The 11,092-nt window shown below is 43.8% G+C and overlaps 1 protein-coding gene across 3 annotated transcripts in view; it reads right to left on the reverse strand.

Moving 5' to 3' along the window:
• Nucleotides 1–9,438, reverse strand: part of LOC129215153 (sphingosine-1-phosphate transporter SPNS2-like) — a 139,613-nt gene extending 130,175 nt beyond the window's left edge. For all 3 annotated transcript variants that reach the window (XR_008579920.1, XM_054847822.1, XM_054847821.1), the window contains exon 1: nt 9,004–9,438. Coding sequence is in view for 2 of the 3 variants with exons in the window: in XM_054847822.1 (XP_054703797.1) it covers nt 9,004–9,298 (295 nt within the window). In the remaining variant the exon portion in view is untranslated. The remainder of the gene's footprint in view (nt 1–9,003) is intronic.
• Between the last annotated feature and the right edge of the window lie 1,654 nt (nt 9,439–11,092).

The raw sequence follows: 11,092 nt of genomic DNA on the forward strand, positions 1-11,092 counted from the left end.
CTGTCAGTCACCAGTGGCCCTTGGGTATTTTGTTTCCTGAATATATAAGAGATTGTTATCCTGAAAGTTAGTCAGCATTTCTGGCTGCTAGATGGAAATAACAAGACTATTATAAATGTTTTAACATTAGTTTAGCTGCAGCAGTATTTGAGTTCTAATAGCTTAGCACACAAACACATGCAATGACCACTCTTTATGAGGCACACTGGTGCCTTAGAAATCATTTTTCCTTATTGCATAGTTTGTTTCCTTACACAGTCAGCATTTATTAATAGTGTTGCAATTCCATATTCATTATTATTTAGCACTGACAGTATGCCTGGAACTGCACAAAATTAGTCCCTGCCCCAAAGTGCTTAAGCAGCCCTGATTGTGTCCCATAACCAACGTTTCACACACCAACCTGCTCAATTACTAAAGCCTAGATAGTAGCATAATTTGGTCAGCTGATGTCACATCAAATTATTTAACTCGTGCTGCTCAGGACAGCCAAGCCACAGTGGGTCTAGCTGGGATAAAGCTTACAAGCACAAGCCTGTTGGAGAAAAACACCCAACACTAAAGGCAATGTAAAAATGAGAATCCAGTGTCTTATGCAAAATAAATCATGTCATAATCTCATATTTTTAAAAAGTCTCACTGAAGAGGTATACAGCAAGAGCACACCGTGGTTTGTAAACTTCCCAAACTGCACACCTGGTAGCAGAACTGTGCTAAAGTGACTTTATACACCAGCCAAAACACAAAACATCCAAGGTCATCACTACAACACAGGCTCAAATCGGGAAATACAGAGGTGGCAGGCAGAAAGAAAACTGGAGATCAACAACAGGGCAAGATATGCCCCTGTGCCCCCTTTCAGATCTGCACTGCTCTGTTGGCATACTCTCCCGAAGGATTGTTTCTCTGAAATGAGAATATGCAGAGAGAGCAGATGATCAACTCATAGGACAGCAATATGAATCAAAGTTAACCTTTGGGTATGTTTAATTCAAGCCCTGCAGGCTTCGCAGAGACAGAAGTCCTGTTCGCTTTGTCGGTTCACCCACTCTTATTGTTTTCCATGGTGCCAAGAACACAGAGCTCACGTTCTAAGACAATAATGACATGTTTCTAATACAAATAAAGAAAATGGGAAGCTATGAAACAAATAATTAGCTGTGTTCTGTTATTTACATAATTATTGGCAGAAGCCTGAACAAGGAGTAAAATGGATTAGTACAGTTTTGGTTCAATGCAGCCTTAAAATAAAAAAAAATCATCACATGCCAAGGCTGAAAGGATTTTCATTCCAGAGTGCAGTTCTCTCATTCTGTCAGCCAAGCTCCAAGCTGCTACTGCAGCTATTCTCCATATAAACCCTGATCTTTTCCCTCTGCTGTTCTGTTCAGCCACTGCAGCTGCTGGCCACCAGCAGAAGCATAGAAAAGGTATTAAAGAAAACAACAAAAAAAAAAGCCTGTAGGAGATAATATTGTTCACCAACAATATAACCCCAGTATGTTCATATTGCTGAAGCTTGAATTTATGTCTGGCAAGGCATAAAGCTGAGTTTTTCTTCTGTATTTCTTTCCCTTCTCTTCAGCTAAAATTGCTCTATGATTTCAGTTGCAGTAGAAGATCAACAATTCTGGAGAAGGGTGATTGATATTTATTCCCTCAAAACCAGAAGTACAGAGTAGGTGGGAGCAGCTACATTGCTCTCACCACATGCTTCATTGCTGTCTGGAAGGATCAGCCTGACCAAGCAACTCAATGCTTTACTCTGTCATTCTATATATTGACAGACAACATGGTGGTTCCCAGCCATGTCTTGTGTGGAGGCTTTCATGAAACACACGGCATCACAACAAGTGGAAAGAGACCACCAGAGGGTCCTGAACAGTTCATCGAAGAGCTTTCCAAAAGTAACATTCAGCCACTCCTGGCTGGCAACAGGTCCAAAGTTATGACCTCAAAAATGGAGGATTCTGCATCCCTTCAGTCATCCAGGATCCCTCACATTCTCGCTTTCCTGATTATTTATACTGTTGTAAAACCAGAAGCACGGAAATTCGTGTTCCCTCCCTTTCACTTCCTTTCTCTGCAACCCCACAGAAATAGCTGGGTTACATAAGACAGAAACACCCACAAAATAACAATGAAAACAGATGTGTCAAAAAAAGAAAAAAATGTGTATGAGATGCCTACTGTGCATGTCAATTCTAAGTGCTCATCCAGTCTATGAATAGCGCAGTGAACTATTTTAATAGTATCAAACTCAAAGGGAGGTTCTAGTAGTTAGAGCTCTAAACTAAGAGTTTGTTTCAGTTTATTTTGCCTGTACCTGTCTCAGATTTGCTTCTTGACTTTCAGACCAATTTCAGACCAGTTCACCAAAAATGCAATATTCAAGAGAGATCCATGCCACGTTCTGTACCCAAACTTCTCTGGAACCCATCCAGGAGTTGTTCACCTCACTTATACCTCTTTGCGCTCTGAGCCCAACCCCATTTTGCTCAACTCCCATTAACTTCCACAGCCCCTTAGGCACTTCACAGGTCATTTGTAGAACTCATTTTGAACATACTTTTTTTTTTTCTTCTAGAACACTCACCACCCTACATCCACAGTGCCAATTTCCAGAAAACTTTCTAAACCAGAAGGACATCATCCTCCATCATCCATTTCCAACAGACACCTTCATGCTTTCTCCTGTGATGTTTATTGTGTTTCCTAGATGCTGTCTGTAAACACTTGCTGAAAGCTACCATTGTCTTCCCTCAGATCCCTCCTCAGCCTTTGGCTACGCTGCCTACCAAATAAGTCATATCTGCTAATCTCCTAGGGCCCCTTACACTAACCAATACTGTCTTGTCTCCTTCAGACTCCCCCATCCACAGCCTACAGCTCTCTGATATCTCTTGATATACATGGATTATGAGTACCTCGGGTACACCACCTGATTCAGAGGAAGCTGCACAATGACATCCTGGTCTATAATAAACATAAAGCAATGATGATGCAAACAGGCAACTCAACAAGACCTCTGGTCGCTGAATTTTCTAATTTCTATCTGCAAAATAAAATCACAGTTTCCCATTGAATCTCCTGAATAGGTACCATGAGCCTTTATTAATGGCTAAGGAACCTCAAGACCTTCACAAACCTTATTTGATTCAGGCAACACATTGTAACATCACCTTTTAGTCACAAGTTCCTCAGCACTTGAAAGCCCAAGCAAGAGCTATAGGATTTCATATTAGGGGAAAGTTGCCAGCTTTTAACAACTTCTATTGAACTTAGTAGCCCACCATGCTACTACCTAATGGGCAGCTTATTTGCTGCTGGTGTACAGTCTACTAGAAGCAATAAAAAATAAACATATAATAAATAGGAGCAACTAAAACCAAGTTGGCTGATGGAGTTTACAGCTTGGCGTGGCATTTGAAAAGTCCTGAAGGAATGATTACAGAATTCCCACACTTTTCACCAGAGAAGCTTTTCCGCACAGCTTCTGATATTGACAGTCTCAGAGATCAAGGAACTGGTAAGATCATCACATTATTCTTAAGAACACACTCAATATTTATGAGGATCTTAAGTCCATGTAATAAAGGCCATATTCACTGACTGTGATGACTTGGATGCTTTGGGGATAAAATTAATCAACATGCATGAAAGAGAATCTCAAAGTCAAACAGGAAAATCTGCACATAATAACAAAGATAGTTACTATCTGGCAAACCTACATCACAAGGAAGAAAAATACTATGATTAAACATAGTAAGACTTCGCTTGAAATGTAAAATACTCTGGAACAAATCCTGCCAACTCGCATAAGAACCGGCAAACAGGAAGGAGCTGACTATGCAATAAAGCCTATCACACAGGGAAAACACAACGTTCAGAGAACTAGATGCTGCTACACAGCCCTTGTCATTGTGCTTCAGAGTGCTTGCTGTCACCTGCTTTTGAAGAGCATGAGTCTCAGCCCCAGCTGTTGCTCACAGTGCAGTGCTTCTTGAATTTTGAGCCAGTAACAGGTACCTATTGTCCAAGCAAAACATTGTCATCCTTTTGCAAATTCTTACCTGCATGAGCTGGTGGCTCTGCTGGCTCAAGTAGGTTCTGTTAATATTCTTTTCTAATATTATCCAACATTGAGCTGCTTCCACAGCTGAGTCCTAGGTTGAGATCAGCTCAACAAGAGACAAAAAAAACCGAAGAGCTTGCACTGCCACTTAATGGTTTCCTCCCTGAAACTGTAAGCACTGAGTATAGTCTTGTTACAACGAGGATAAGGGTCTCTCTCTAACGCATTACATATATGAGACCTCAGCCTGCATAAAGATCATTCAGTATGAAACATGCTATGAGGTAATATATTACTATCACAAATGTGAGCTCACAAGTGGAAAAAAGAAAAAGCAGTTTTGGCTTATCAACTCTTGAATGTCTTTGCACTTGAGAGTTAGTGTTGAACCTTTCCTAACCCTTCAGTTATAGTTTGTACTACATAGTTTTAAACTTGACTTTCAACTTTCAATAATCATTTGCATGTATGTATCTTCAAAGAATGGTATTTGATTTGCAACTATGTGTTGTAATGAGAGGCTAATTAACACAAATATGGTTATTAGCAAGTTACAGACATTTACAGGACAAAAACAGCAGACCAAAGCCTATGGTGTACTGTGTCACAGGGACAGAGTACCTCAAGGATGAACTAATACCAGCCAAGACTCTGGCACTAACTACATTACCACAGGCAAATCGCCAGCACTCTACAACTCTGTTTCCCCTTCTGTAGTGGGATAGTAAGGCTCATTTACTTTGCTGGGTAGTTCTCCAGCTTAATTAAATCATTACCTTTAAATTAAAGGCACTACAGAAATGCCAGGAAGTAGCATCTGAATTAGAAGGTGGAGGTGACACCCTAATGAAGCAAGACTATTTTCATCGTCAACAGCAGGCACAGTAAAAGGTCATCCATGGCATAATTGTGAAACCACATTCCAAGCTTCTGAAGGTAGGATGACTTTTCCCAAAACTTCATTAAGAGGGAGGTATGTCCCAGCATCACCAGATGGCTGAAATGCTGTAGTTTCACAGGTAATCTACAATGGTTTCATTACTGCTAGTTTTCCCTTTTCCTTACTCTTTGCTTTCCTAATAGCAACAAAATATCCCGGCTCTTAAAAGAATGCTTTTTCCACAGGCGACTGTTTTCAGTATGATCAAAGACCTATTAAGAAAATTGCAGAGGATCACTTCCCTTCAAGTCAGTAGTGTTCAGCACAGAGTTTTCAATTTTTTCTTTAGAAGAGCCACAGTAGAGGCACTCCCACTTTTTGTCTGGGGCAGCTTCTCCCAAATAGCATTATATTTTAACATTCCCCATACACACTGGAAATTTCCAACTCTGTGTAAACATTAGAAGGACACTATTAAAAGATACACTATTACTGCACAGGCTTTTTATTTTTAAAGTATTGGAAGAAACATTCTTAAACCGTGAGAAGCCGGCCAGTCCTCAGTGGAGGCCCAGTTTCATTTCATATTCCCAAAAGAGCTGCAACTTAGTGTCAGGTGTGAAGCTGTGTACATCCTGTATCTCAGAAACCACACTCAAGTTCTGACATGGAATGTCCCAGATACCCGAAAGCACATCCCATCCTAAATTCATTTAGCCCATACTGGGAAGTCATTAAACCAAACCTAGGGAAACAGGCAGCTACTTCCCTGCTTGTACCTGAAAAAAAGATTATGCAAGAACAACTCATTGTACATGACATCTTTGTATCCAGAGTGTAAACACCAAGAAATACCACATTTGCTGTTTACTTTTTAGCAATGCAAAAGTATTTGCTTTTTAGTTTGAGGAGCAAGACGTGCTATAAGAGAGGTCAGCCTAGTTCCTTCTATTACATAAGATCTCCTTGTGTTGACTGGAGGCATGTTATCTAGCTTCTGTGTGTTTACGTTAGAAAACAGTGGAAGATACCCAGGGAATTACATTTGCAACAAAGAACTCCATATATGTTCTTTTTTTCTAGTGACTAAATATATACTTGCCTATACTTATTTTATATATATATATACACACACACATTACATTAAAAAAAAAAGGCAAGTATATATACTTGCATTTGTGAGCAGGAAGACCAAAATGATTGCAACCAAGTTTTCAAGATAGAAAATGTACTTGTAGTATCATGCCCATACAACTTGGATTCTTCATTTACTTATGTCCGTCTGTCAGCTGCCTACTAATCGCTTTTGAGTCCACTGACCTGCTTTTGACTAAATTTGACAGCAGGAAGAAGTCCCAAAGCTCCCAACACTTTCATTTAAAAAAAAAAAAAAAATTAAAAAAATGGTTGGGTAGAGGAGAGACTCTTACAAGACAAGAAGACAAAGGTTAATGACAAAGGTCAACTTTTATTTGACGTCAGAGAACCCAAAGGAGGGATCACCCTAGAGACACAAATCCTCAGGAACCAGCTTGCATTGGTATTGCTGCTCTTCTAACACTTGTTTCAAATACAGCTGGAACCAGAAATTAATTCCAGTTCTCACAACAGTTCAATGGCCTTAGGTAAATCATAACTTCTGATGCTACTTCCCCTGCCATAATGTGGCTAGTATTAAACTCCCTTGTTACGTTGCTGCAACGATTCATATTTGAAACGTACTTTGAACGTCTGACGAAGTGTATTCACTAATTGTTACCTGTCTTGAGACATGAGCTGAATATTCAAAGTGCTAGCTTGATTCATATCCAAGTGCACGTCATACAAGCATGTGGTATGCTCTAAGACTCAAAATACAAAAACAAAGATTGCTGTTAGAGAAGACTTTTGAGCTCAAAAAACATATAGTTTTCACTACCAAAACTCTACTATTAGACTGGATTTAAATTAGCCCTTGTTTTGGATTTGCACTTTATATGAAGTGTTTCAAAAATAATCACCAATTCACAGAAGATAAAAAGGTCATGAAAAATTTGATTTTTGTCCCCAAAGGAAAACCTGATGTCTGAGATCTTAAACCTTTGCTATCAAGCTGAAAGCTAACAGGTAAGTTCCACAGGGCAGTTACTGGGAACTGGAAAACCAGCGCTTATCTTAGAAATACTGGCAATCACAGCATTGGGACTGGCCATACTCTATCACAGCAGGCAGGTGGTTTTATCCTCTGTTTGGTTAGGCACTTTCCAGCCTTCCCAGAAATGAAGGTGCTTCTCCCTTCCTTTGCCAGAGCATCCCACGCCTTCTGTTCTTGCAGGCAGAAAAATCAGATGACAAAGGTCTTGCTGAAAGTACTACAGCAAATAGGTGAACCAGAGAATGATTTTAAAAAAAAGTGTGCACAAGGAGGGAGTGATAGCTTCCTGAAAAGGAAACTTTCCATGCATTAAAGGAAAATGGTGCTTTGTGGTAAAAGCCTCTACTAGAGAGATTGCTATCCGAGGGTGAGGGAGCAACTATAGTTTCCTTCAGTAATAACACATCAACCATGTATCTTCAAGCTTCCTCCTATAGCACACTGACTACCAACCGAGTACTCAATACTTCCCGACGGTGGCCTTTACATTTCCTGAAGGAACAAGCCCTGCCTAAAAACAATAATAAAATAGCCACAACAGTGTCAGCTAAATTTTTGTTCTAATCCTCCCCACCTCCCCACCCCCCCACCCCAGACAAAACAAAGCCAACCTGGCCAACTTTTTCTGACAACAGGGACTAGATTTATGTCCCTTGCACTCCATTACTGCCCTACAAACATATATTACTTTAATGTAGTATAAACAAATATCTGATTTGTTTAACACCACACTGTGTCCTAGTGATTAAAATATGTATATGCATAGAGCAAAATTTATACATGCACAAACCCCTTTATAAGCTCTGAAGATAAAATTATCAGTATTGCCAAACACAGAATATGTATTATATTTTAATTACATGAGACAGATGAATACCAACAAGCCTACTTCATTTCTAATTAGAAAAAGTTCAGTAATCATCATCTTCCCTGCTGTTATTGCCTGACAAGAATACATAAGGAGTCCCCTCTAGGGACTGTACAGTAAACATCCTAACACACATTTGTTTCAGAGCCGAGCTTCGTAGTAGTAGTAGTAATTGCTGAGGCACATAGTGCCTTTCGCACAGTATAGCTGGTAAAATGCATCCGTCGGGGAGTGCGTGATTTTAAAATGTTTACCTCAAGAAAACAGACGCTTTGCAAAATGCAACACGGCTGCCTTGCTGCTCCTTCTGAGTATCGCTCCACCACTAGCCAGCCAGCAGAAACTACCAGGCAGCTCTCTTGTCACCTACTCGTGAGTTCTGCAGAGAAGGGACCCTCCTTGGCAAAGGACTGAAAGGCAGCCTGGTTTTTCAGGTTGGAGGGAGTCCGCAGAAACAAAGCAGGGGTGATTTGCTTCAGTGCGATTTTCACCCACAGCAACAAAAGTGATTGCATTCCTCTATTTCCCCGTTTTGCAGCAGACTATTTATCTGACAGCAGCTGCACCTGTCACCTACAGCATTTATACTGTTCATAAGACCAATAACGCTTCTCTCATCAGCCCACAAAATCACATAAAGTATCCTCCACGTTTGCCAGCCCTACCCGGCATCAGTCCTTTCCGAAGAAACCCCACCAAACATTTACTCCGCCACCGAGCCGAGACAAACAAAGGACACCTCCTTTTATTTTCGATAAAATTCAGACAAACTAGCGAACAATACCGGAGGGTCTGCACAATGGGCACCAGCCGCAGCCGGCCACACCACATCCCCACCGCCGACTTATTCCAGCTCGGGCACGGCGAACCGGAGCCCCCGGCCCGGCGGGTGAGCCCCGCTCCCTCCCCCACCCCCTACCGGGCAGGCGGCGGTGGGGATGGAGGCGGCTGCACCGTGCCCGGGCAGAGGCTGCCCCCTCAGGTGCCTCCCGCCCCAGCGGGCCCAGGCGCCCCTCACGGGGAGGGACGCCGGGGGATGCCCTCACCTGCCACCGTGTACCGGTCCAGGTAGTTGAGCACGTTGCCCACGCTGAGGATGCCCGCGGCCGCCACCCGGGCCCGGCCGAGGCTCGGCGCCTTGTGGCGGACGGCCGGGCGCTCGGGGTGCTTGCCGGCCGCCGGCGGGTTCATCCTGCCCGACAGGGTCTGCACCTCGCCCTCAGCGCCCCGGCCGCAGCAGCCCCTCTCGCCGTCCTCCTCCTCCTCCTCGTCGCCGGCTCGGAGCCGCCCGCCGCAGCCCGGGCTGCTGCCGGAGGAGCCGTCGCTTTCCAGGCACATCATGGGCTGCGGGAGGCAACCGCGGCGCGCAGGAGCCCGCGCGGAATGACCGCCGGTGCGGTGCGCCCTCAGCGCCGCATCCCGCGGCCGCCCCAGCCGCCTGCCTGCGGGACCGGCCGCCGCCGCCGCCTCTGACAGCTGCCCGGGCGGGGCGGGGCCCGACGCAGACTCCGCCTCCGCGCGCCCCGGCCCGCCTCAGCGGCCGCGCGCAGCCGCGTGCGCGTCGCCCCAAGGGCTGGCGCGCGCCTCGGGCGGGAAGGGGTCTGTGTGCTCCGGCCGCCTCAGGGTCCGGGGCGGGAGGGGGGGCCCGTGTCTGGTCCCTCGGCGCTGCCGGCGTGCTGGGACTCGGTAATCGGTTCCCTTTTTCGGGACTTAGTAGGCTGCAGCGGTGTAGAACACGTTGATTGGCAGAATGGTGTAGTTTGCTGGCAAAAAAACCCAAAACAAAACACCAAAAAACACCAGCCAAAAAACCCAAACCCAAAACCCCAGGACTGGAGGCAATACAACACAGGCCCACCCTCAGATCGGATTTTGACGACACACGTACAAAAAAGTTCCTTGCCTACTTTAAACCCCCGGAACAGAAGTGTTCAGTCACAAAAAGTATACAGTCACAAAAAGTATACAGTCACAAAAAGTATACAGTCACAAAAAGACGTTGTGAGGGAAGGACTGGAGTGTGCTACCAACCTCGCAGCTTGGCTCCAGACAACTCTCCTACTGCACAGAAGTTGCTTGAGGAACAACTTGTGTCTTCAAAGGAAGTAAAATTGCTCCAAGATTCCCCCACTGAAAACAGTTTTCTCCCGCTCCCTATAAAGTTCCACCTTTGAGCTAAGAACAGCCAAGAGAAATTTCATTTCAAAAGGAGAAGTCTTCAAAGAGATAAAAGTGTTCACAACCAGAGCGGCTCCAGCCTGTCGTACCTGTAGTAAAACTACAAAAGCTAACCAAAACAGAGAAACGACTGCTAGAAAGCTCAAGTGCACTTGTCCAAGAACAGTAGGTTACAAATTCAGATTTCTCTCAGTTTGTTGATCCTACCTACAAAACCGTATCATGATTAAAGCCTTTGTCTCTGTGATACGCATTTAAACAAAACCCCAGTCACCTTCCTCTGAGGAAACCCGAGTTATTCACAGCACAATGTGGTGTGTGTGCGCTCAGCATACCTGGCTTTGTCACACCCTTCCCACAGAGCTCCCACCGATGACGCCAGGGCTGGACTATGCCAGTAATCTGGTGAGATACTGCAAAAGGAACCCCCAGGATGCTGCCGGTGAAAAAAACCCACACTTTCTGGTGAGTCACTGCTCGGTTCAGTGCTGTTTGAGCAACGCATTGTTGAGGAAAGGAGCAAGCGCCATTTCTGATGAAACACAACACTCCCAAATAGTGGTAAGTGATGCCTTTATGTTGAGAATAGGTCTGCACAGATGTTCCAGAGCTAGTTTCACTCACAGAAATAATGTAGCTGGATTAACATAGTTAATCAACATTGTGGATCACTTGCCCAAATCCAGGGAATCATTTTTTTACTCCGTAGCAGCATCTGCAGTTCAGATGTGACCAACTCTATGGTAAAGGTTATACTAGCAAAACTGTTTCTTCACATTCCCACTAATTTCAGAATTTCCAGAATTAGTGGTGTACACCAATGTGGTCAAGTGACAGTGCTCACCCAGACTATTCTATAGCCCAAAAGGATAAAAACAGAGTAGAATTGAAAAGAAGAACAAAAAAAAAAAAGACCAAAAAAAAAAAAAGACCGAAATGATGTCACAAAGACCACAC

Source organism: Grus americana, chromosome 19, assembly GCF_028858705.1.
Source record: "Grus americana isolate bGruAme1 chromosome 19, bGruAme1.mat, whole genome shotgun sequence".
In the NCBI taxonomy this organism is placed as follows: Eukaryota; Metazoa; Chordata; class Aves; order Gruiformes; family Gruidae; genus Grus; species Grus americana.